The sequence below is a fragment of the Gambusia affinis genome, linkage group LG14, assembly GCF_019740435.1.
Source record: "Gambusia affinis linkage group LG14, SWU_Gaff_1.0, whole genome shotgun sequence".
Lineage (NCBI taxonomy): Eukaryota > Metazoa > Chordata > Actinopteri > Cyprinodontiformes > Poeciliidae > Gambusia > Gambusia affinis.
The window spans coordinates 17,320,959-17,348,376 of record NC_057881.1 but is presented as its reverse complement, the minus strand read 5'-3'; the positions used below and the strand labels follow the sequence as shown (position 1 = coordinate 17,348,376).

General features: G+C 38.8%; 2 protein-coding genes across 2 annotated transcripts in view; one reads left to right on the top strand and one right to left on the bottom strand.

The window, feature by feature from the left end:
• The window catches only part of rims3 (regulating synaptic membrane exocytosis 3), a 42,723-nt gene extending 35,232 nt beyond the window's left edge, over positions 1-7,491 (top strand). Inside the window, exon 7 of the mRNA XM_044138740.1 lies at positions 478-7,491. Coding sequence (XP_043994675.1) covers positions 478-690 — 213 coding nt within the window. The 3' untranslated portion in view covers positions 691-7,491. The remainder of the gene's footprint in view (positions 1-477) is intronic.
• Positions 5,514-27,357, bottom strand: smap2 (small ArfGAP2). Its single transcript, XM_044138739.1, has 9 exons — positions 26,281-27,357; positions 15,300-15,433; positions 14,290-14,454; positions 14,128-14,187; positions 13,849-13,906; positions 13,480-13,637; positions 11,964-12,144; positions 11,435-11,859; positions 5,514-11,347 (listed from the first exon to the last, which is right to left on the bottom strand). The coding sequence occupies exons 1-9, from the start codon at positions 26,381-26,383 to the stop codon at positions 11,222-11,224; spliced, it is 1,410 nt and encodes a 469-aa protein (XP_043994674.1). The 5' UTR covers positions 26,384-27,357; the 3' UTR covers positions 5,514-11,221.
• Between the last annotated feature and the right edge of the window lie 61 nt (positions 27,358-27,418).

Here is a 27,418-nt window from a genome sequence, read left to right as displayed (position 1 = left end):
AAATGCAACTTGCAAGATAGCACTACTGCTAGGACCCAGATACTGTATTTGCTCCCGTCTTATTGAGCAACCTTGGTTTAGCTATGGAAATCTTTCAAATTCTCGCACAACCAATAAATGAAGACATGTCAGAAGGATCTCTCCAACAACTACCAACTACGTCCCGGCTGATTTTTAATGCCAAGGCGGACTCTTAATTTTGTGTGAAGGAGGTCCAACTCAAAACGTACATCTAATATTTTGAAATTTAAGACAAAATATAATTTCTTGTAGATAAAGGTATTTGAGTTTTTTCTATTTGTATAAAAAAAATGCAATTAAAGAGCTTCAATTTACATTTGGAAAAATTACATTTTGGCCCTTTATTTTAATGAAAGATATGCAGACATGAAGTTTACCTACATCGATTTCCCATAGATCTTGTGCGCATGAAGATGTCGCTGACAGCGCTTTGTTTTACTGTTATTCCTCCTCCAGGTAATAGTGTGGGGGGATTACGGACGTATGGACCACAAGTGCTTCATGGGAATGGCTCAGATCCTCCTGGAGGACCTGGACCTGTCTGCCACCGTCGGCGGCTGGTACAAGCTGTTCCCTACCTCCTCTCTGGCAGACCCCAGCATCGGACCCCTCACCAGACGCCTCTCCCAGTCTTCCCTGGAGAGCGCCACCAGCCCCACGTGCACCTAGACACCCAGCAGACGTCCCGCAGAGCGCAGACACCGGCACGCGTACTGTATATACACGACGACTGTACCTGAAGCGCGTCGCAGATAGGCATACACCGTTCAGCGGCACATCCCAGGTTCCATACCCATCGACGGCACACACAACCATTCCTCCATCGTCCATCACGAGTCACCCGCCACACCTAACCCAACGTAGACACAAGCGATGTGAACATGTAGCGATTTTCATTTCACGACAGCGACCGCACCAGGCGCCACGCCCCGCATTCCGATGTCGTCAAACCTCCGCGGCGCGTCTCATCCCGGGGCCATCCCAGTCGATGCCAGTTTCTAATCTCTCTATGCCAAACTAAGAAAAAAAACTTTATTTTTTAAAACCAAAGCAATTGTTATCGTTGTTGTTCTTATTCCTATAAGTAGTAGGTGAAACTAGTATACAATATAAAGTATGGATATGTAGCAGAGTCAATGACTTAGATGTAATGCAAAAAAAGAAAAAAAAGGAAAAAAAAGAAGATATATTCTACTTACACACACACACACAGAAGTCAAGAGCGGGATGTCAAACACACAAACCTGGCTCGGATGTTCACGTAATGGCTGTCATGTGAGGTAGCAACACTGCTATATTCTATGATTTTCACAGGGCAGAGTTTATACATGAATATCTAAATATATACGAAATAGATAGCTAAATACTTATTTGTCTATATGTATCGGCTGCATTCTGCATGTTTGCTTGCGAGACATTTTGGAGTGCTTCAAAGTCTTTTTATTTAGCTTGCCTTGACCAATGTAAACAGTGCCGCTGCTTTTATTTTGCCGATATGTCCCGACGAAAAGGAGCGCCGAGTTAGAGCAAAGGACGTGACTGTCATCGCTGTTTGCAGAAGAAGAAAAAGAATTAGCCACACACTCGCTGTTGACTTTACAGTCCCTTCCTTCACCTTTGGTGTGTTTGAACCACTTCTGCATCGGGGTTGGGGTTGAGGAGGCGGGGATGTTCTCACATGGTTGGACTGCCACTTCATTTCCTTTGTTTTGATGTCCTGAATTCTTCTTCCTGCTCAATGAGACGGGAAGCATCAGCAGCTGGCCTTTTCTTACCATAGCCACTCGTTTGTCCCTCTGAACCTGCTGTAAATATGTAAACCTGTACATAATTTCAGAGGACTTTTTTTTTTTCTTTTTCTTTTTGGACATTACAGTAGCATTATAGGTGCAGCCACAAATATTAAAAGAACATTGATAAGTAAATGTATTTCTTCAGTTCAGTTCAAAAAGTGAAAGTCATATATTGTGTAAACATTTTTTTAATCACACTTTTTCCTTCCACTAAACCTTTCATTAATAGGCAGCTGACTTGACAGTTGTTCACCAGTGTTAACCAAGATAGAATAGTTCATAACATTATATCTCCGATATTAAATTAGGGACCTTAATAATACAAAACATTCCTTTTTATTTATCTTTAAATAAAATAAACGAGTTGTAATATTCTCACATTATAATTTTGGATTTTCATTAGTTGTAAAGTATTACTGTCACAATTAATGTAATGAATCGACAGTATCCAATATATGACTTTCACTTTTGAAGTGAATTAATAAAAGTAATAAACTGGTTATATTCTAATTTACTGGCACAAACATTAACTTTACTAGCACTTACAGTAACCAGCCTTGTTCTGGTAGTAGAACTTGTTTCAGGTGCAATATGTTACTAACACAACCTTCAGCATTCCTGTTTTATATTTCCTGTTTGTCAGTATGTTTGTGTTTTTTGGATAGCACTTTATTGTCAATTTTTTTTGTATTATTGTTTTCAATTTTAAGTCCAGGCGGTGGTGAACCACCTCTATTTTTCTGTATTATATGATGACAGTTATTATTAGTAATATTATTATCAATGTTGTCACATGAGTACCGGAGTTTTAATACTCGGAAGTTCATTGCACATTTCCAGGTCTTTGAATTTCGACGTGAAACCAGAGTGTATTTTCTATTGAAATTATGGAGACGCACTGGAGCGGCTGAGACTGGTTCTGGTTTTAGACATGCATCTAAGCACTTATCTATAATATTTAAGTCCAAAATATTTTTTTTTAATTCATCTTGGACTATATAAAAAAAATCCTTACATAAGGAAAATTAGAAGATTTGTCACAAAAGTAATAAACCCTGAAATTGCTTACATTTTTTATTTCTTTGCAAAAAGATATTACTTTTCACAGTTTATGCAGCACGATAGTAGGCATGGGCCGGGATTAAAAACATAAAGGAAAATCGCATAATTAAATTATTCAAATTTTCTAACTGCATAATCAAAATATTGACAACAAAAATGTAGAACGTGACCTTGAATTCTTGGATGTAACACAACAAATATAAGTTATTTTTACTGGTGCCATAATATTACATTGACTACAGTTAGTGTTAGTGTTGTCAGCAACTTTTAGTTCCTTTTATTTAGATTCTGATGAATAGATTAACACCAAAAACTCTGATTAAACACCCCTTAAGTTTAGTTATTTATCTCTCTACTCTTTATAAACATAAACAAGATGTTAGTGGAACAGCCTCCACTTATTAACAGATATGCTGGCCGTAGCTTTCCAAATGTCGTTTTCTACAGCATTACCAAAAATAATAAATGAAAAATTAGATCATCAAATTTGTCTGTCCTGTAAAAGTGTAGCAGCCTGTTTCCAGCCATCTGACCAGCAGTAGGCAGCAATAGGTGGGAGAGGGGCAGAACTACATTACTCTTTGCTCCATATAGTAACAGAAAACTCTTAATTTGTTTTTATTTTATGTAAGCATAGAGGCACAGTGGCTTCACTTCAGCCAGCTGGCTTGCAGCAAGCTGCAGCACTAGGTGGGGGCGGGGCAGACCTTTACTACTCTGTGTTTCATTCATCCAGAAAAAAAACTCTGGCACTCTCTCTGCCATCTCTTTAGAACAACTCTAAACTGTGTAGACAATTTGGGGAATTAATTATTTTTTTCTGCGATTTTGATTCACTTCCTGTTTAAAAACTCCTCATGCCTTGGTACCAGAAATCGGCCCATGCCTACTGCATCATGCTACGTTGAACTTTCTGAATCGAACAGATTTGGGGGAGGAAAGGGCAAAATGGGACCTATCAGCTGTTCTAGTTGAGTGTGCAATGTTTGAGTTTTCACCATCAGCAAAGGAGCGAAAGGCCGAAGCAAACCACTGGGGTTTCTGAGGTTCCTTGAGGATGGCGAACTTTTTAAAGAGTCACTTTATTGGCTTGTTATAATTAAGAATATTCTTAAGCCAACCTTGTATGTAGATGGATTTCACCTGAGTGTTAACACTGTTAACCTCTAACCTGTATGTTGATAAATTTCATTTTGGTTTCGCTGTTGTCTGTCATCAAAGAGCTTCTTCTCCTCGTCATCGTTCACCTTAAAAAGGGAAACATTGACTATTTTAGCCTTTTTTGAACTTCAGATACATTTATCTCTGAAATTTTCAGATCATATGGATGTTTTAGCCCTGCTAGTAATGTACTTACACCTCTATTTTAGAAGTAGCTTCAAATCAGGGCTCTATTTTCAAACTATTTCTTGTTAGATTGCAACTGGTTATGGTACCGTTTTTAAGGTGATCTTCTGGATCTTATTGTTTGTATGTGATTTTCCTGGATAGCTGGCATGATGTACGAATACATATGTGAGTACTTTCCATCTGCACACATGCTTTGAGTGTGAAAAAGAAAACCACACCTAAAATTGATCTCTCTCTCTTACTTATGCTTATGAAGGTCATATTTTTTTGTAGTGATTCCATGACTTAAATATGTGTCGAACTGTGCCACTTTTGCTCTGCCATGCCAACTGAATGAAAGTAACAATGGGTTTTGTAAATGTCTGTCACAACAGAAAACAATGGATTTCTGCAACCAAAAGAAATGGTTAGAATGTGCCCTTCCTTTAAAGTACAGCATCTTTGTTTAAGCTTTATTGAACAAGTGCGTTCGATGTACCGCGTGTTGCGTCATGCGTGGCAGGCCAGTGAGTGATGTTGTCTAGATGATGACTATTGAATTGTTAGAAATCTGAGGAGGAAGGTCCGCCAAACTTTTCAAAACTTTCATGATCAATTTACAAGGGATTTCAAACTGTACAACACAGATTTCTGATTTAAATGTGAAAACATGATGTGAGTAAATATAAAATGCAGGCTCCAAGCGATGAATTCATTGTAAAAAAAAAAAAAAAAAAAAAAAAAAGCTATTCAAAGTAATTTGACCATGTGCACAAAAGTAAGTCTAAATCTAATGAAAAACTGTTTCTTTATTTAATTTTTTATGTGACAAAAAGAAGCTAAATTGGGGGCAGTTGCTTTTTTATAGCACTGTACTGCCTTTAAAAAGTGTGGGACAGCTGAAGCCTGGAGGAGTTTTGTGGGGCTAAAATTTAGAAAGGCCTTTCTGTTTGTTGTCAAGGTAGAGTCATAGATCAGGACTGAGTGGGAAACATGTCGCTCTTGGTCCGTTTTGGTCCGCTGGCTTCAATTTAACATTGATTGTAAAACCGTGGATGTTCAGAATGTCAAGTCCACTTGCTTCACCTTGTGCATAATTGCGTCATGTTCACCTTCGCCCGTGTTGAGCACTGCGTTTAAAACGTATTTTATTTTTGTAAGGACAGAGATTTTATTGAGGGCAGGAGTTGGAAAGGCGAGGTAGGGCAAAACCTGCCCTTAGGTTTTTGCAAAAAAAAAACCCAACAAAAAAATAAAACGAGGGCTTGATCAGTTTACAATGGCCTTATTTTGTGTGGGAGACGTTGCTTTGCTATTGTAGCACACACACAACTGAAAGTTTTTTGTAAAAAAAAACAAAAACAAAAACAATTATTTTGCTTGAAATAATGTACCGAAGTTCTATATGCGTATAGTTTTATGAATGTATTTCTAATTTGTGCACTTTTTTTGTCGTCCTGTTTGCTATATTGTCTATCTGAAGAACTTTACAACCCCCTCTCTTCTACTGTACTGTATTATCTACGTCTTATTATTTGTATCACGAGAAAGGAGCATGAATTCTGTCTGGCAAAAGGCATTTTGATTCATAGAAGTCGCCACAATGACTGTTGAGCTGAAATGATTCCTCCCCTTACACCCTCTGTATCCTATCCCTGCAATGTCCCCACTTTATCAAACTCATACTTTTGAATAAGGTAATGTTTGCTGCACGGTGTTTATGACAGTTTTTTTTTTGTCTGATTCTGCAAGGCACAGTGAAGGGGTTTCCATTAGGCAACTTACACATATGCAAGAGAGTTGTCTAAATGCTGTACCTTTACGTAGCAAGGCGTCGGCCTTATGTTTTCCTCGATACGTCTTCAGGCAATAACCATTTAGATGTAGCCTGTTTCTCAGTTATCAGAGCTGGTCCTGTGGTTACTGCGCCACCACAAATAAAATACATTTGAACCACTTTTCGAGCACTAAAAGTAAGTATACTCGATCTAGCATGCTCTGCATTGTGAATACACGTTAGGATGGCTTTCATGAAAAACGAGGTTCGTTTTGTCTTTGAGCAAGTACGCATTCCGTATACCGCTGACACCTAATGGCACCACTGGTGAAGATGTGGAAAAATACTTAGATTAATTCATTAAAATCATGTTATATAGCAATTGCAAAATGCCACAGTAGACATTTTTAAGCTGGTCAGAGTCTCTAGGAACCTTTAGTTAGGAGTCTCTGTTTCATTGGGTATAAATATCCCAGGACACTGAGGCCATTTCATAGCCATTAGCCGATAGGTTTGATAAGGATGGCCGGAGGTCTGTACAAGGTAAAACAACAAAGAATTGCACTTTGGGGCCATAAAGCCTCCATATTAGCTACAAAGTCTTGTCTTTCCCTCCATCACATTCATAAACATGTGTAATTTGTGTGTTCACACTCTTATTTTTTCATTTTGAAAATATTTCATTTTGAGACGCAGCTCTGCCAACTGAAGATGACTTTCAGGTATTTCCCACATCTTCAGTAGGAGTCCCATTATGTGTGGAAGGTGCCTGAGTAGCAACTATCAACATGAACAGGACAGGCATCACCGCTGAGCTTTTATTTTAGTTTTTTATTTTTTTATTTGCAAGTTTACGAGTTTGTGCTGCTGGATCCTTTTCATCTGTTGTCTAGCACAAGCTTTACTAGCCACATTTTCTTCTATTTATTTATTTTTTGTCTGTCAGGCTATTACAAGGCCCAGGTGTCTCTCAACCCGTCATCTCGCCAAGCCCCTAAAAGCACAGAACACAACCAGAACTAACAGCTCCAAGAGTCGAAAATTACATCAGTATTCAGATTTATTTTTGTTGGAATCTGTAATATTCCTGGCAGATCTAGATGTAAAACATATAAAGATTGAACAACTCTTTCGTGGTTGTCTTCAGCGTTCCCATCCGAGGCGTGTCGGCAGCGCAACGGGGTCGGAAAAAAAGTACCGGGCCGTGATGACGTGTGTGAGGGTTTGCGGTTGAGAGGAACAAAAAGGGAGCTGTAATTTTATACCTGTGCTTTGTAAATGTTTTCTATGTGCAGTATTTGATAATGTAAAACTGGTATTTTTGTGGTTTGTACGCTGCAAAATTGATTACTTAAGGTGCACGTAGTTTTGTAAAAAAAAAAAGAAAAAAACAACGGAGCCAAACTGAGGGGGAAAAAAAATTGAAAACAATTTGGGATTCTGAAGCCTGTATTTGCATGCCCTTTGACATCTGGACGCTGAAATAAATAAAGTTCATTTGAATCACAATTTGTGTATATCTGTTTATTCTTTTGTTTTTTTTTGTTTTTTGTGGCCTCAATGCTGCAAAGATTATTGTCGGTGTTGCTGGTCACTAGAGGGCAACAAAATCAAAGTTCACACAACACAAGGTCATAATGTTTCTTTTACAAAAAATGTTTTAATTTTGTGTATGTTTTCTTTATGCAAAAGTTTAAGAAACTTTAAAAAAAAAGAATTTATTTAGGCAATATTATTTTTCTCTTATAACAGGGACAATATATTTTTAATCAAACTTTTATTGTTGATTTCATGAAGACAAAACTAAAAGAGGCAAAGCATGTGAAAAAAATGCAGAGCTAATATGCAGAACATATCCATCAATCTTGTTTATGAATGTAATGTACAGATATCCTATTAAAGAATAAAACCTCACTACATATTGACATGACAAAAAGGTACATTCCTTCATTGTCTTTCATTTCCCAGGAAATGTAACAGAGAAAAAAGGACTGGACACAAGGGAACTTTTTCCACGAAGTCCTCAGTGTTCTCCAACAAAATCTAATATTACAGTGTACAATCTTAGCAGATAAAAGTTCCTGCCGAGCCAGCTATTTTAGTCACATGGCCCCCAAATTTAGCCCAACTGGAAAAACAAAAGAATATAGCTTTAAAGAACAGAGCTGTGAAACTTAGGGTGTGTGCAGATATTACTGAGTCTCTCCCTTTCAGCATCAAAAGCAGTGACTGAAGAACCAAAACCGGTTAAACAGAAGATAAGCAAGTGTGGAAAAACTGAGAGTTTTCAGCAATGGTTTCATGCATTTCAAAGGAAGAGCAACTGTAAACGGCAAAGACAAAGACGAGGTTCTCTGACGTTTTGCAAGGTGGTAGATTTGTGTATGCACATTCTCTTTCCCACTTCGCATTGTATATTGGCCAGACTGTAAGTGTTCCTGAATCACCTGAAGACAAATGACTAAATCAGTCTGATCACAGTTTGCTCCCAACATAGCGGCAAAATGACGACGGAACAGAACCTGACGGAAAGGCATTCCACCACAAGACATTCGAAAGACAACTGCACACTGTTGGACGCATTCAAATATTATTAAAAATAAAAAACAACAATGGCAGAAATAGTCAAGTCTGTGTACCCATTACAATCAGGAGAACATTCATGACACACATTCATTGATAGTTTTGTTAGTCTTGGTCACAGACTGATTAGAATATACAGTAGATAGAAACATCTGGTAATCTGAAAACGTACAGTATGCACAGTCGATGGTGGATAAACATTCTTTTCATGCAGTTCTGTGGAAGTATCTGAAACGTGACGGATAATCACCCCCTCCTTGGTTTCACTCTCGCTTCGGGACATTCAACGTTGTTTGAGGCCACAATTGGACAAGGTGGACAGTCAGCTTAAGGTGTTTGAGCAGTTACAGGACGACAAAAACATGCGATCTTTTGAGAGTGTCCCACGCTTTCTGAGGCAATAGCACAGTGAACTGTAACAGCAGGTATTCCCAAAGACACAGCTCAAATGCTGTGGTCATTTTTATACTAGTCACTAGCTGGGTGGCAATTTGAGAAAAGAAAAAAATAAAATACTGTACAGTCTTAGTAAAGCTAGCGCTAATCTTTGGTCTGCAAAAATCCAGTATAGCACTTTTTTTTTTAGACACTTTATTAATAATTTAAATAAAGCCCTCAGTGTTTTGAAAAGCAGACATCATATAGAAATTTTGTTTAGGTAGGCTTTGTTGCAGTTCTAGGTTTCAAAACAATGTTCATCTAGGAACTCAAACACTTAAAGGGATTTTTTAGCAAAAACAAATATTTTCACTTGGGACCCTTTTTCTTTTATTCCTTTTACAGAAAGAAAAGAAATAAAGGACATTAAAGCCATTCAAATGATTTTAAACTTCCAGGAAATCACGTAATTGCCAATATATAGCTCATTTTAGCATACTACTGGAAATGAAAACAAATTAGCCTAGCCTGTTTTAAGTCATGGCTGGTCATTGGAAATGAGATTAGCAAGTACACTTTAAATAGGACTCTCTCCTCAAAATGAGTTGCCATGAGTTCTATGAAATAAACATTGTAGTTGTTTATTTCACTACATTGTACATTTCAAAAGATATATTGAGCTAATCTTAGCATCCCACTGGAACAAAGCTTGTTTCAGCTCAGTTTTAGGAGAATGTGCTTTATATGCGACACTTTGCTCAAAATATTTGGCAATTTGTAAATTGGACATCATAATATTCTTTACTTGCTATTTATTTAAGAGAGGACATTTGCCAAACATTTGGAAAATCTGTTTCTTTTGTTTTTTCCAATCCTATGCACAAAAAAAGAGAAATGCTAAGCACATTTTAGTATCCTAATTCTAAAAAAGGATTAGCATAGTTTGTTTTAACATTACTTTTAGTTGATCATATAAAACAGTTAGCAGCAGTTTCTTTCACAATTGAGAAAAAGTAATTTGTGACCATTTGGAAATGTTATTCTTATTCATTTGCTACCCTGCACACTAAAATAGCAAAAGGTTAGCATCTTAATGAAAAGGTAAGATTAGCCTAGCATATTTTAGCTTGATTTCTGTCTGTTCCTATAAAATATATTCCGCTTCTCTTGTAAGGTAATTGTCCTATAAATAGGAAATTAACTTTTCATTCATCTGTGTTATTCTGGAAGTTATGTGAATATATTATGTGGCCTTATACACCTAAAAACACATTTTGAGCAAACCTTAGCATGCCACTAGAAAATGGGAAATTAGCCTCATTATTTTATATTGATTCTCAGATGGAGTAATTAGCAGCAGCTTCTTCTACTTGCAAGAAAGCATACATTAAATGGACACAGCTTTCCATCAGAATAATTTGTGGATTTAAAATCCTGACTAGTAATATTTTTGCTGGCTACAAGAATAGGGAAAATTAGCAAAGCTTGACTTAGCCTGTTGAACCATCCACAATACTGTGGATGTTACATCACTGTTTATTTGTTTCCTTAAATGCCATAGGAAAATGGAAATTAGCCTAGTCAATTTTTGTTATTTTATGTGTTTATAACTGTTAACTAACACCTGTAAAAAGTATACGTTAAGCTGGATTCTGGACTCAGTTTTTGTGTTGATAACAAACCATTGGCTATTGCAGCCACTGCTTTACACATGGTTCATGCCGATATGTAGCAATTGTCCTTTTGAATGAGCTTGCATCAGGAAACCCTGATGGTGCATAGATTACAAATAAATCCCACAAGGTGCCTAATATTTTCTTTGTCTTGTCTCAATAAATTTGACTTTTAGGATAGGCGAATATCTGTGCTCAACCTCAAGGTACAAAAAAAAAAAAAAAAGAAATCTTCCAAAAGCAAAAGCTGCTTCTTCACACCTACTGAATACACATGTGGGGATATGGAGATACTCTCATATAACGATTAAATACAAATAAAGATGTGAATGCCTAAGCAACGGTCTATGAACCCTGTTATCTCGGTACCAAAATGTCCTGAAGGCAAACATGGAAATTTGCAGAACATGGCTATGAATGGGACAGCGAGAGGAGGCTTAGGTAGAGAGGAGAGAGAGACAGAGGTAGTAATCATTTCCCAAATCTTCTTCACGCCCGTCTTCTCTTCCTCCTGTTGCCTTGCGTTTCAAAATGTTTCGCGTTGTTCCCAATCCGTCTGTTGCTCTCATCTTAAAGATGTTCCTTCAGCTTTTAGGTGTACAAAATCACTTCCAGACGTGTGCCGTAATGTGCGCCGAACTCGGAGCTGTTGAGCTTCCCGTGTGTTGGCTCCTGTATCCTGCCATGCCGTTGGTGCTGTAGAGATTCATGCCAGCTACTTGCTGAGTCATCTAAAAGAAAGAAAGACACACTTTCAAAACAAGGAGGATTTAAAAAAAAAAATTCTACTGAAAACACTCCAAAACGATTACACACACCTGAGCCATGTTCCACTGAAGCTGCTGGCCTTGTTGCACTCCGTACATTTGCTGGTGAGGTAACGGGGCTATGCCTCCAACCTGCTGCTGTCCCATCATCCCACTCTGCTGTGGAGCCAATACTCCATTCTGCTGCTGCAAGACCATTCCACTTTGCTGCTGTCCCATCATTCCCTGGCCCATTCCTGTCATGTAAGGCGTTGCCACAACGGCGCTTGGCTGAGCCATGACACCCTGACCGCCCATTAATCCATTCTGCTGTCCCATCATGCTGTTCTGGTGAACCCCCATTACACCACTCTGCTGCTGACCCATCATGGCCATTTGTGATGTCATCATGGCGCCTCCCATCCCCCCAACCTGGGCTAAAGAATGGTATGGGCCGTAAGGATGTGTCGGGAATCCCATTCTGTTCATATATAAGCCTGGGAAAAACAAACAGAAACGCCATAAGCACAAAAAATACTCGTTAAAATAAGCTAACCATGAAGGTATTATAAGACCTGAGGGAAATCTAAGCAGATCTCACCGTGTGTGGCCATACCGCTGGCGTGCAGCGAAGGCGTGGAGGCGTACAGGGACAGGATGGAATCCTTGGACAGCTTCTTGACGGCGCCTTCCTCTGCTTTGGGTTTTGGATCCATGAACAAGCTGAGGTTTTCAGGCACTGAGGCGGTCACTCTGCTTTGAGACAAGGAGCTGGATGCAGGCTGGACAGAGAGAAAAACACCAAGGATTAAAAAAAGGGGGGGAAAAAAAAGCCATCAGAATGAACAAGTGCAAAACAGAAGAACTGAAATTTGGAACTGTGCAATGAAGAAACATTAATGTATTATGCGTTAGATTTAAAGTTTACACATTTTTTCATTTGATTTTAGCACAAACCCTAGATGCACCGAGCACCCAACCAACTTAATAGGTAAAAAAAAATAATAAAAAAATTGTTGATTTTTTACTGATGAACGTTTTCCAATATTACTTGAAAGTCGAAATAATGGTCAAGTTCTGTTAGTGGGATGGTTGTCAAATTCCAGTGGAAGTTTCTGAGAATAAGGTGGATCTATTTTAGATCTCTTTAAAACAGTGCCAGACACACGACAAATTGGACAAGATTTCTAGAACAATTCACTACATTTTAGAGATCACAGATTATTTTGTCTGTTTCATATTGGACAAAGATAATATTCATAAATCCCCCAACAATCAAATTTAGGAACTTTTCACTTTGATTGCATAATGATTACAGATTTTCCTTAGAATGTGTAATTACAATGAAAAAGTTATTTTCAGTTTGTTTATAGATGTGGTAAACAATAAAGATTTTTAAATCTGCGCATTACTAAATATGCCTTTAATTATAAAGCATATTTAAACCTGCTTGGCTCATATTGCCCTCTTGTTTTCAATAAGGTGGATCTATTTTAGATCTCTTTAAAACAGTGCCAGACACACGACAAATTGGACAAGATTTCTAGAACAATTCACTACATTTTAGAGATCACAGATTATTTTTGAGGCTTTGGATCAAACGTTGGTCACACACTGAGGTGAAATAGTTCTACTTATAAGAGAAGGTTTAGATTCATAAAGTTGATGTACTGGACTACTATATGGTTAGAGGAGAATTTACAACATGGTAACCTAGTCATAACTTAGCTTATTCCATTCACTTTTGAGATATAATATAGCCTCTTTTAGATTAACCGTTTGTTCAGTTATCTTTGTGCCTAGCTTCTAAGTACAAGCGTTTTCTTTCTTTCTTTCTCTCCTTCCTTCTTTCTTTCCTCCATTCTTTTTTCTTTTTTTCTTTCTTACATATTTCTCCACTTTGCACATTGCATTTAGCAAAACAATTGCATGCAAATAAAACACAACGCAAAAGAAAAGCTTTTAAAAATAAGGTATGTGCCCTTCTATCTGATCTCTTCAACATGCGGGAAAATGCAAGAAAACCTTACATATAAAAAAAAAAAAAAAAAAAAAAAGAACAAAAACTGCACTGCAAAAATACAGCATGGAGTATGGCAGAGAGTGTTTTAAACTACCGTAGTTTTCGTAGAGGACACTGAGGATGGGGCTGGAAGAGAACCAAAGAGATCCAGAGCAGATTGGGCCTGAGCTGGATTAGACGCTGCCGGGCTCTCGTTACTGTCTGGAACACATCCTCCACCATTAGACACCGCAGGACTGGGAGTAGGTGCATCTAATGGAGGAGAGATGGAAAAAGGGAGACCGTTATAGCTCTTCAAGACATGAGCGAGCCGTTTTTAAATCAATATATCAAATAAAATGTTCATTTTAAACCTCAAAGTGGTGATAATTTCTGCCTAACAGAACCCTCCCGTTGAAAGATAAGCATATATGGAGCGGCGTGGAGTGTGAGTGCAGGTGAGGAAGTTCAAAAGATACAATACCGAGTCCAAGTAGATCTGTAACGGCCTGGGAATCTGTCTTCGGGCTCACGTCTTTTTTCTAAGAAAATCAATACAATCAATGCAGCATTATTGCTAATTGAGAAATGGGCATGAATCCAATGGTCTTCTCAATCAATGACCTTCTCGCTCAATGAAGACTTAGAACTGGCTGAAAACATCTGCTTTAAAGAACTGTGCTCATTTTACCTTTCATCTGACTGCACTAACTATACTGCACTTAAAATGTTAAAAATAATAATAATAAAAAGAGTAGCCTACCAGTTTCATTTTCTCAAACACAACAGGTTCCTTAGGGATGTTGTCACAACTTTTTTCTTTCTGTAAACAGAAAACACATTTGGACTGGACGTAAGCAGAGCTCTTCATCTTGAAGATTCGGCCCGAGGCAAAAGTCCAATTGATTTCCTTTGTTTGGCTCACCCTGAGCATCTGGATGTCAATAACCTTATCCATATACTTCTTTTTCTCATACTTGTCCCTGATGAATATCTCTGCAGCTTGGTCTGTCTCGGGCCTCTGGAAGCATTCAGGTAAAAAGGCCTCATAGAGACGCTTGGCCTTGGCGTTTCCCATCTCTTGAACGCACTAGGGTCACCAGAGCAAAACAAACACAATTACTGGATTGGATCAAATAGAACAGCAGAATTTTCAAGGTCTGACTCACTTATGTAGAGATACTAATGGGGAGTAGAGCCAACAGAGTATTTAAGATTGCTTAGGCCCCAGGAAAAATATCAGTCCAAAGACATATTTTTGACTGATTAGAAAAAATAAATAAATAAATAAAAAAAATCTCTATCTACATGGTTTTTGGCGATCCAATTAAAAAATGTTGTAAATACCTATGGTGCCATTAGGTTACATTAAAAACCTCAAAATAAGAAGATGCTACCCATGACTAAAGTATGCTAGGCTAAAGATTATCTCACAACACCATTTACTCTCTCATTCAATGGCCTACACCTAACGATACATCATTTCTTATCAGTTTTCCTGATGCTAATTAGTCATGACAAGCTAGTAGCTGGTTAAGTTGTTCAAAACACTAAAGTATAAGAATTGTGCTGGAAAAGAACACACTGATGATTTGGGCAGACTGTGTATTCCTTATTGAGAGCAAGAAATGCATACTCTTATCTTAGAAAAAGAATAATTGCTAAATAACTTATGTTAAATAAACCATTTGTTTGACATACTGACAAATGCCAAGGTTACTGTGATGCTAATAGCATCAATGATAGCTCATTAATTAACAATGTATGCAGTAGGTAGCCAGGGAATTAATTGAATACTGGTGACTATCAAAGAGACAAAAACTATCGATCCCTCATAAATCTTCTTCAAAGCAAGCTATGGCATGACTATGCTTTTGTATTTTGAAGCTTTTGTTAATCTATTCCTATAGCATACGGACAGTTCGGGCCTCTGACCTGGACCTGCTCCTGGGTCCACTGATCCAAGTTGACAGACTTGACCTTTGAGATGTGGACCCCAAGATTTCGATGAATCCCAGCACAGCGGATGCACACAAAGATGCCTAAATTCCAGGAAGCCCATCTTGGACCTGGGACAGACGGAGGAAGAAGACGAAAACTATTTGAACACAGAGCAGCGTCTCCTGGAGAAAGGGTAATGAGTCTATCTAGTGGGATAGCAGAGTGCCAGATTGTGTGGGAGTGAGTTCAATAATACATGCTGAGTCTGAAACCTCAATTATGAGTTTGAATTCAGCGGGGAACACAATAAGTAATCTTCTGCAAGTCGTCTGTTTTGCAAATGCATAATAGCATTGAATAGATGTCTTTGTCTGCATGACTGAGAAGACAGGGAGAGCAAAAAAAAATAAATAATGAAAAAAAAACAGACACGCATAAACACTCTCAATCTGGATACCTGCAGGGGTGATTACTCATTTGGTCATGAGCCTGCATGTGTGGGAGCAATGTTATCTGAACACGCTATTATGTTCACAACACTGCCATATGCATCTAAACAGATCCATCTGATGTTTAAATCGCCCTCTTTGCGCTGCATACACATGTAGAAGATATAATTCCAGGTTTGATGCCTCTACTTAAATTTAGGTAATTACATGTTATTTGTAGCTATATATATTTTTTTCTCAAGCTTTACATTTTTCTACTTTGTGCTGTTTCACATTTATTACACTCTTAATGACTTTAATACATTTGTGTCCCTGGTTTTCATGATAGTAACACATTCTAACCACATAAGGACACTTTACAAGGCAATAAAACTACAGAGCAAAAATTACACAAAATAAACCAGAAAAATGTGATTATAGAGCGCATGCTATCAATAGCAGGGGGAGTTTTGAGTCTGGATCTGAACAGAGGGAGAGAATCAATATCTCGACTGTCTGGTGGGAGTGAATGCCTGAGTTGGGTAGTATAGGAGCCGAAAGCTTTGGTCCCTAGGGTGCTGAGGTGGGTGCAGGGTGTAGCGAGTCGGGAAGACTGTGGATGTGGGTGGCGTTGAATATGTGCACAAAGAGCTTTATGTCTGCTGTGAATTTGATGTGCAGTGCAATTGCTGTAAAACTTTAATGATGTGTTGAAGCTGCATTCTTGACCATTTGAAGCTTATGGAGAGATTTTGAGAAAGACCAAAGAGGAGAGACTCACTATAGTCAATAGGTGAAGTGATGAGGACAAATAAAAACAAGCACAACAGACATAATGTGAAAATGAAATTATTTTTGGCTGTAACAGATGGCACTCAAACTCTTGACCTGAGCAGAAAGGGAAACAGAAAAACAGTTCATCGAGATGGAAGAACTGACAACTTTAATTCATTTAGATTCAGTTCCAAGAAGAACAACCTCTGATTAATCACAGTTCGGCCTTAGAAAGTGTAAGGTAAACCACGATTTTATTTCAGATAAGTGGATAATATGAATGGAGAGTGAGAGAAATTGATTTATTTCAATAGAAAAGTAGAGTTGGGTGTTATCAAGAAAAATAACATTGGATTTGATGAAAATATCTTTAAAGGCAAATAGGTAAGTGATAGAGAAAAGGGGACCTATAAGAACACCTGAGGAGACGGGGAAAAGGTCAGATCTGAGTTCAGAGTGAAATCAGCCAAGACTGGCATTTAGGATGCCATTTTAAAACATAATCTATTAAGAAAATGGCGTGGGAAATTGTATTAAAGGCTGTCCTTTAATGAAATAATGATAATGAGACCACAATTAGCTGCCATGAGGAAATCCTCTTCTATCACAATTTTAGCTTTTATCATGATTGGCTGCAACTAATGATTATTTTAGTAATCCAATTACTCTATCGATTATTCTGATGATTCATCGATTAATCAGATATATAAATGACACAGTTTGCAGATGTTTTATTTAACCACTCAAGCCTTTATCCACATAGAGCCCGTGTACTCCAGTTAATGATTAAAAAATTACTAAATTAGTTGGTGATTATTTCAATAATCGATTAATTGCAAAATATTTGGTTAATCATTTCAGCCCTAGTGTATTTATTGTTTATTCTCTATTTATTTCTTATCTTGTGGTTAACATTGGCAAGTTTTTTTTACATTGTTTATATCTGTCCCTGATCTTTTCTCAGTATGACATTTTCTTCCAGTTCTCCAGTATTTATCATCATTCCTATGGAACTAAGCATTTTTGATGTTCATTGTTTCCTGTGCTCTATAAATAAAGCCTGATGGCTTGAATTTTGACTTACACCCTTGCTACAAGTTGATGCACTGTGGCCCCTTCCCCACTAGGTGGCGGAACAGCTTTGGGTTTGGGTCCTTATCTCCTGTCAAACGAGAAGTCACTGTGCAGAGTTGGGGAAAGGACCATTCTATGCAAATGAAAGTAGAAGCTGATTTTCAGGACGAAAATCCTGCAAAGCCTTCCTCTTTGTGGCAGCCACGGAAACCGAGTGCCAGGGTCCAAGAATAGCCTATTGTCTCAATTGCAAGAAGGGCTACTATATTCTCTTACTGAGACTAATCAGGAGAATCATTTTAAAAAACAAAAAGCAGAGCAACAATGAATGTTAACACCAGCACTAAGAGGAAACCAGCAAATGTAAACCACAGGATCATCAGCTGGATGGTCTATCTATCAGCCTGACAGCAAAGCTGCAGCATTAGCTCTCATGCCGGCTAATAATAGTAGAATTACTCTGCAAAGCCTGCTTAACCGCTGTAAACACTGGCACTGACACAGAGGGACTGTCAATTGTATTGAACTTCCTTTAAAACAGGAATTTGGTAATCCTTCATTCTTTTTCACAGCCCCCTCAGTTTCTTCTTTTTATCATATTTATTCACTGCTGCCTCTTTTTACATCCACATCTCTCTACACAATAAAATTGATCATTTTCCATAAATATCTGCACCCTTCCCCCCCCCCCCCTCCCCCAGAATTGTACTCGTTTTCTATTTTCCTTTGCAAATTACAACATTTTCCAAAATTGTTGTAGCCATTGTGTCAACAGCAGTAACAGTGATGTCATACTGGACTCTCTAAAAAACACTGCTGACGATTATGTGTTTGCACTTATGCAATAAGCAGGAGAGTGTTAAATTAAGAAGTATTGGCTAGGAGAGATTTAGCTACGAGGCAAATGTATAAGATCACAGAAAACTTTGAAGCAAACTGAAGATGGCACACAATAAGACTATTGAACTCTGGGTAATGGTATCAACATCTTGTGGCATTTTATCTTGCAATGCTAAAACATCTTGATATTTTGGGTCTAACTAAAGTGCGTGTATCTTACAGTGCACAAAAGGGAGTAGTTCTTGAACTGGATTCTTATGTGGACTGAGAGGACTAATAAGTATCAGTTCAGCCATTCGCTAACTAAACTGTCTCAAATTGCCACCCTTGATACAATGAAACCTTTTTATTTTCATTCAAGGCAAAATGCATATCAAATTGGTTTATCATGTTTGTCAAATCTGTTTCTCAACAGATATTTCTCTATCTAGACTTGGATAGGGTAGGCCCTACACAGTTGTTCTGGATAACAGTTTTATCATGTTGCTGGCAAACTGCCTTTGTGTCAGTGTGCTACAGTGAAAAAGTAAACTGTTTTCATTTTTGGCTGTTGTCTTCCGTACAATAATAGCATAAAACCATGTTGTTTTCAATCAAGGTTAGGGTATGCTAGCATGCTGATGAATGCTGTTAGGTCAGAGTATGGATTTGCTAACAGCTAAGCCTAGCTACTACACTTTTTTTTTTTAAACTGTAGCCTGAGGAATGTTATGATTTGTACTTCAGGTATTTACAAGAGTCAATTGAACCCAGGAGGATTTAAAGTAAATAAAAAACCCCCAACAAAACAAACATTTTAAAGTGAATCAAGTAAACACAGGGTTGCAGCACCAGTTTTTGCTCAAATCTGTGTAGTGGTTGAATAAGAACTCCTGATAAAGTATGTTCAGCAAACACACACCTCCAGGTACTTCTAACATCTACAGTTGAAAGAGTGTAGGAGGAACAGATATCTAAAAAAAGGAAGGAGAGACTGAGAAAACACTTCAAAAGAAGCAAAGTGGCTATGCTGAGTACGTGGCAGTTTTCTTTATAAGAAAAGGTCATGAATACTGGAATGGTGAGGGTGTGACAAATAAATGCAACTAAACTTTTTAAAAGGTGAGGTGCCCAAAAGCAGAGAGGGTTTGAAGTTGTTGGTGGATGAATCATCCTGGCAAAAAAGAGAACGTGGTTGTGTGTGTCAAACATCTAAGCTGGAGCACACGAGTAGTGGAGAAGGCAAAGGCAAACAGGACAAGATTATCTTAGTCATCAAATGGTGGACTTTGGCTATTTGATGATGTGCCTGAATGTGTACAGGGAGTTAGGATCACAGTGAACACAAACCGAGATTTAAAATCAAAGCCACTTCACAACAAGTTCTAAATAATTCAATTTTGTGAGCAGCCATGTTGTGAATGTACCCCCCCCTTGATCCTTCGGCTAGTTTCTATTTAAAAAACAGAATAGATAATGAGATGTTTAAATGTTTTACACAGTTCTGAATGTGCTTTAGAAAGTACCTTTGGACACACGTCATTTAGCTTGCAGGTAAACTTGCTCGAGCAGGTGCACATGCCTCATTAGCCTACATCCCACAAGGATAAATGGTGCTCTCTGCAAGCACCGAATTAATCCTGCAGAGCCTCGGTTATCAGGGGATAGTGTACCCTCCTCCTCCCCCGCCTCCATGCAAACATAGACGCACTTGCTTCACCCTCTTGTCCTCTAGCGTAAAACCCCCCAACCGGAAACCCTTAAGCCATCCTTCAACCCGATCTCAATCTGAGCAAGGCAGATGGGCTCCCATTTAAAATTTACCAACACACACCCACCGTCTGTGTCACGTTTTGTCACCATGTCTGAAGAGGGTTACGCTCAACGACGCAAGAAAAAACATGGATCCTTCTAGTTTGTTTCATTTAAAAATCTCTTCTTGTTTTCATCTAAGCAGTTGTGAATAGCACACGAGAACTGATTTAAAGTGCAACAAAGTCGATTACAGACGCCCCCAGAAAAGGGTTGTTGGCTGGAGTTGTTTGATTTTTTTTTTTGCCTTTCAGCAAACGCAACACATGGAGTGCTACCAGTCTGTGCTGACAAAATCAATAAAAGAATATCTTTGGTGTGGGTATTGTGACTGAGTGAGGAAGATGTCTTGAAACTTTCCATTTCTGGGAAGGAGTTCAAAGGAAGACGGGTGAGGCAGATGTAAGAAACCATCTGTTTTCTATAAAACGTTGAGACACGTTCGTCGTTCTTTCAGAGAGCAAGAGAGAACAAGATATTCACAGATAACACAAAGTGCAAAACGAGAAAAAGGTTGATTGCTCGCTCTTTCTATTATATAGTTTAGTTGATAGGGAACAGTTTTGAACTTTAAAATATGGATTAAAAAAAAAGGTAACTATTGCCTCCATGGTGACATATGGCACCCTAAAACATGTTTAATTATTTAGCATTTTACCCGTAATGAAAACAGCAAACTGAAAGCCAGGGGCGAAACATGAAAGGCATGAATACTAATTAACAAACTTCAAACTGAATACAAGGATTATGGCTGTTTTGGAGTCTTTGCATACAGATTTGTATACAATGTTCTTTACAACTGTGCCTACGTAGACTCTCCTTGGTACTAAACCTTTGTGTCTTCCAGAGGGCACAGGTAACCGTGTTTGACTGGAAATCCCTGCTGGCTTTTGATTGGATGAGATTAAAGGCTGCAAAGGGCAGGGGGTGGGGGTGCTAAGAGCTTGTGGTGGAGGTGGTGATGGTGGTGGGGGAGCGTGACAAAGCCAGGTGATATCTCCACAGCATCCTGGGCCTAGCCTGCGTGTAAACACGAGCACATCGAGGAGAAAGACAGAGAGAAAGAGAGAGAGAGAGAGAGAGAGAGAGAGAGAGAGAACAGCAACACTCTTGAGACTGGAGCCAGAAGTATTGACTACATTAAACACCTGCATCTTCCTTTGCCACTATTTCCTGGCGGCGCTGAAGGTTTTACAGTCTCCGTGTCACTTTGTGTGGAAGTGGTTTTGAAAAAAAACAAAAAAAAGAAATATGAATTTACATAATGTCAGAGAGAAGAGAGCATGGGACTGGCAGGAAGTTGGCTTGCACAGCTATACAACTCAACAAACAGAGGTCTTGTTTTTATGGCTGCTGTGTTTGTATAGTAAGACTGAATGGGGGAGATGGCTGGGCAGGAGTGTTGTTTTGCTTTTACACACCACTTCCTGTACAATTACCCACAAGGGCGGGGGGTAAATCTGTCGATGTCAACGCAAACGAGATTACATCAAACGTCATTGTGAGCCATATGGCTAAAACCGCGACTTTACAGCTCATGCTTGGGGAGTTGCAGGGGGTCGAAGGCAAGAGTGTGGATGGACAAACAGAAGATAAACTGCAACCAGGATTCTAGTATCAGCACACTCATTAGGAGCTTCATCCAACAACGTGGGGAATTAGCCTAATGTGTGACCTTTTAAATCAGTGTGCAGCCATAAATGCATGCAAGACTAAATAATGAGTGCAAAGGAGAAAATCTGCTTTAAGTTGTCGCTGAGAAATGCATTTTCACATTTTGTCCTGTCACAACCACATACTTAAGTGTTTTATTTGGATTTGATTTCAAAATCCAAAGTAGGGCATCATTCTGAAGCGGAAAGAACACCAAACGTGGTTTTCAAATAAAAACCCTGAAAGGCAGATGAATCTCCAGAGACTTACATCTTTGCTCATTCTCCTTCACAAAGCAGCTCCAGCTTGGTCTGATTGAATAAAGAGCGACTGTGAACACTTGTTTTGAATTCTTTCCACAAAACAAAAAATATCAATATCGGCAAGTTGGTTTTTAAAAAATCGATGATCAGCTAGAAAGCTGCAATTGGTACACCCCGAATTCATATAATTTCATTTTAGCTCTATTTGTATGTTTAGAGATATTAGGTGGAAGGTGAACCTCTGCCTCAGTCTCAAGCCTTTTATAGACTCTAATGTCTCATTTTCACTGAGTGCTACAGTACAGGTCAGTGAGGTCCGGCATGTTACAAAACAATCAATTTCCAACTTATCTGACAAGGAAATCTTTATTTACAAAATTGCTGTGTCCCCTTAATGTCTTACGCCAAACAACAAACGGAGCTTCTCATAAGCTTCTTCTCATGAGAAATATATCTGTCATAGGCAGGCGAAGTTGTGGTTATGACAGGCAAAAAAAAGTTCAAGTGGCTCAAATACTTTTTCAAGCCCTTCCTTCATACACTAGAGAAAACAACTTATATTTAAGCTTTAAATTGGAGCCTAATAATCCTCTGTGTGTTCATGTATGTGTTCCTGCTGCTGTTCTTCCTTTAACAGCCTTATCTCATCCACAGTCTAATTATACCAGACTAATGCAAATTGTGACCAATCAAAAGGCCAAGAGCACAAACATGCTTAATGAACATGAAATCAAGCATGCAAAAAAAAACAATAAAAAATGAAATAATAAGAGCAAGAGATGGCCTTAAAAGACCTTTCTCTTCCGGGAAAGGCTGACTGCAAGTCTCATTATTATTTTAAAACATGCACCTTCTTATTTGTCTTTAATCAACCAATCCTTCACATGAGCCAGAAGAGTCTGATCACAGCTTGGATTATATAACCAACTTCGCCTGAAGTGTCTCGACATCTGCATTAGCTCTGATTACTGTGGGTTTTATTAAGAGTCAGGGTCATCATTAGGCAAAATGACAAGAGATATATTTTTATTTGATTTGGTCTGATGTAATATTCTAATCTTAAACAGTGTGTTTCGCAGCTGTAGGCATAATTAACAGAAATAAAGACGTGAAAACATGAATCTGAGTGTAATTGTTCTAGAAAACGTGTGTCACTTAGTGGATTGGGTTAATTAAATAAACAAACTTTTCAGTAGCATTCTAATCTACTGAATATGTCTGTTGCCCCTGCAATGAGTTCTAGGTCTTCAATTTGTTTCTTCTTTTTTTCGTTTTATTTTAAAGAGCAACATTTTTAAAATATAATGAATCTTATAGTAATATTAAGTCAAAAGGCAATGTAATATAAAGTTGGACGAAAAATCTTAGATGTTTAATGTTATTTCTGCTGAACAGACTAACATCAAAAAGTGCACTCCAAATGTTTGAAGGTTGTAACAGTGCACAATAAAAATGGCTCAAATCATTTGGAGTTGTTTTGATATTTAGGCAATCCTGAGTATGAGATTTAAATTGGAGCCTAATAATCCTCTGTGTGTCCATGTATGTGTTCCTGCTGTTTTCTTCCCTTAGCAGCCTAATCTGTTACTTAAAATCAAAACTTTTATGGTTTTAAATGCTCCATAAAAGTGTTTTCTAGCCGCATAAGTCGCATAAGTCGCATAAGCTGCGCAGCGTTTTGGATGGGTTGAGTGATACAGGTAGTTGGATATGGACCTGGGTTTGGGCGTGCTTTTTGGGGAAGCAGCTTCTTTACTGCGGCCAATTGCTGATTCACGAAGACCAACAACCAGCAGGATAAGTTAAAAAGCATGTACTCTTGTCCTTCCTATTTGTAAGGGTGGATAAGGGACTGTGTCACAGGAAGTCACTGATTACGGGGTGAAACTAAATGCACCTTCAGTGATTTTGATCATTTCTCCTCTGGGACTGTCACGAATAGATGTAACTAAATTACAACGTTGCTCAAGTGTTCAATATCAGATAATTCTATCTAAGTTTTTTCATGTTCTTGGCAGATTTTTATAGTGTAAATTTTACAGCTACAAACGATGAGATTTGTCCCATATGTTTTGCAGCATACCATTAACATTAGGTATCCCAGAATATTCCTTAAAAGAAAAAACAGAGCAATGATTGGAATCATTCAGAACGTTTTCATGAACAATCACTCAGTGACTCTGTCTAAAAGCCTGCAGTAATTTACTGTCTTGTGGGAGCGCGGTGTAGGCGTCTCCATTAAATGACAAACCTCTCTGCCGCTGAGGCATTTCTCTGACGAGGCACAGCCTCACGAGGCCGTCTCAGACAGCTCAACACCAAGGACGAGCTCTGATGACGCTCACGATGACGAAGGTATAAACCTTTTCTAATAACACCCAGCTATCCTGCAGACTAAGTTTAATTACAGTCAGATGTTGCAGCTTCTTCAAGCCATCAGCAAGTCTGACTTACATTGCTTTGCAGAAGTATTCACACAGTTTAAATCTTTCCGCATTCCGTAAGTAGCAAACACAGACTTTGATGGACCTCATAGGGATTTTATGATACAAACAAGCAATAAGTAGAGCACAATTGTGAAATGGAAGAAAAGTTGTTGTCTTTTGTGTCTAATATAAACTCTACTAAACTTAGAAACCATTGTGGTTGCTGTCCGGCTGGAAGCCGGCAACTATGTGGCCCCAAACAGGTTTTCCTCCGGTTTTGCTTTGTTTAGCTTCATCTATCGTCTCATCAACTCCTATCCAGCACCACATGTTTCTTGGTAGCCTTCATTTCCTTTTACAAATGAAATTGAAAAATGTGCTGTGCATTATTCAGGTCCATTAACTGGGATGATCTTTGTTGTTAAATCTAAAACTCTTCCATCTATGGAGAGAGCCACTAAGGAAAGAACTTCATAAGCCATATAAATCACACAGCAAACCAGTGGAAGAAAGTGCTTTAGTCAGAGGACACCAAATTTGGCCAAACGTTTTGGTCTATGCTCAGAGTGCTGTCTGTGGCACATTACCACACCATTCGTGCAATGAAGGATTGTGGATCCTTCTCTTTAGCAGAACCATGGAAGCTGGTCAGAGTTCATGAGAAGAATGACTGAGATAACCTGTTAGAGTAGTAGCTCTTGAACTTTTCTAGAAATGTAGACATGTTAGAAAGTCCGTGACCCTGACTCGTGGTTGATCATATAAGCATTTATACTTAGTCAGCTAAAAGGTTGTACAATGTAAACACCATCAACATCATCGGCCAATATACTGACCAAAACATTGCCATGTTCTTCTTATGGCCTTAAGACCACAAACTTAGGGTATGAATACTCTGGCAAGACACTATTAGTTTTAGAGAATCCAATGATGATTTGGCCCTCAGTGTTGCATATTTGCAACCTAAACATCCATGTTTACCCAACAGCGTGGCAAAACAGTTTCGGCAAACAGCTGATGACATGCGGTTCAAGGCCTCCTGGAGGACACAAGCCTTATGGGGTTAGGAGATACACACGACCGACCGCATGTTATGGTGTGTTTACAAATTCATACACCAATTCGGTGGAAATTAGGTTCCGTGATCAGAAATCACACCAGGCAGTCAACATGAGTGGAATTGCAACCGCTGCGCAAGTAATCTGAGAGGAGCAGCCTCACTTTGTCGGGGCAGTAAAAAAAAAAAGTGCCATTTAATGGCAGAAAGGGTTTCCTGTCTGCTCCCAGCCTACAGGAACAATCTGTTCAGGGTGATCCAAAGTCAGCACAGGTGTTTCCCAACAAGATCTCAATTTCTCCCAATGTTTCTCATTCTATTTGATGCTCTAGTTTTCACTATAACTCGCAGAAAATTAGAGGTTTTTATGTGTATATGAAAACTCTAATCAAACTGTGAATGTCTTGAGGTATTCTGACATGATGTAACTGCATGCCGTTCGTCTGCCTGGGAGGATGTGGCCGAATCTCTTGCACCACACCACAACGTAATTGGCCGAGGGGGCAGATACATGCTATGCCGCATTTATTTCCCGCTGTAGTATAAATAGGATTAGTGGAAAGATTCGTGCGCAGGGCCATCTGCAGGCGTGATCAGACACAGGACGAGGTAGAGGGAAATATGATCCAGGCGATGATGATGATGATGATGGTGATGATGATGACCCACCTTTTGAGTCGCAGTCGGCGCAGTATTTGTTCTCCTCCAGCGCCAGCAGAGAGTTGAGCACCGCCTGGTATCTGTCAACGTCTTTCACAGATTTGCCCGTCATCGCTGCGCTCTGAGTCCACCCTCCTCCACACACAAGACCCCCCGATGTTTCTCCCGTCCGCGCCGGCTCTTGTCAGGGGGAGCTCGAGAAAAATGAAAAGCGGTGCGGCGGTCAGATTCGGCGATGCGCTCAGTTCCTTCCCCCTCCTCCACCTCCTCCTCCTCCTCCTAAATGAGTGGAGTGCAGTGAGTTTGCTTCACTGCGATCATAGGATGAGAGAGAGCCTCTCCCCGGAGCCCAGAACACAAGAAAACAGACACGTGATTTCCAGGACTGAAAATGAGCAGCTCACTTTGAAGCACATCTGTAACCTATCAGAGAGACCGCCGCTCACTCCTTGGAGTGCCTATCCCTGGACCTAAAGGAACGCGCACCTATGCTGCCATCTAGTGGTTAAACCAAGGCACTACTGTTGAGACAACGGCACGGTGGCCATGTTGTGACTGTCAATTTGCTATTAAAAAGTTGTATTTTCCCATTACAACAACACCCACCAATTTTAATTATTACTTTTTTGATGAAGTAACATTTAGGAATGGCTTTTTTGTGTTGGGGTATTTTTTTTGTCCGGTATATGATGTGAATACTTTTCTAAATTTGTGTATACTATGATATATACACTTTTATGTTTCCATCGTCATATTTTATTTTTCTGAGAAATTTAATTTTCGTTTTTAAATAAGTGTAGATCATAGTCATGACATACATCGACAGAAATAAACTCTTAATAATGAATATGATTTTCAGTTAATTACGTGTCAGAATAATGAATTATTTGAATGTATTCTAATTTATGCACCTGTATGTATATTAGAATCTGAGGAGAGCTGTTGTCCTCTTGGTCACTAGAGGGCGGTAACTCTACATACTATTGGGAAAAAATTGACGAAATACAGACGCGTTGCCTTCAAAATAAATGTCTCAGTATATCTTTTCCAAAATTATAAAAACCATATACTGTGTAGCGTTCTGAAACATAAGCTTTGTTGCTCTCTTATGTAGTCAAAACCTTCCTTTTACTTTTTACTCTTTATG

Coding starts and splice junctions, on each gene's coding strand:
- smap2 (XM_044138739.1), bottom strand. CDS start 26,383: ATGACGGGCAAATCTGTGAAAGACGTTGACAGATACCAGGCGGTGCTC. Junction 13,638..13,848: donor TACAGATCTACTTGGACTCG/GTATTGTATCTT, acceptor CTCCTCCATTAG/ATGCACCTACTCCCAGTCCT. Junction 11,860..11,963: donor CAGCGGTATGGCCACACACG/GTGAGATCTGCT, acceptor TGTTTTTCCCAG/GCTTATATATGAACAGAATG.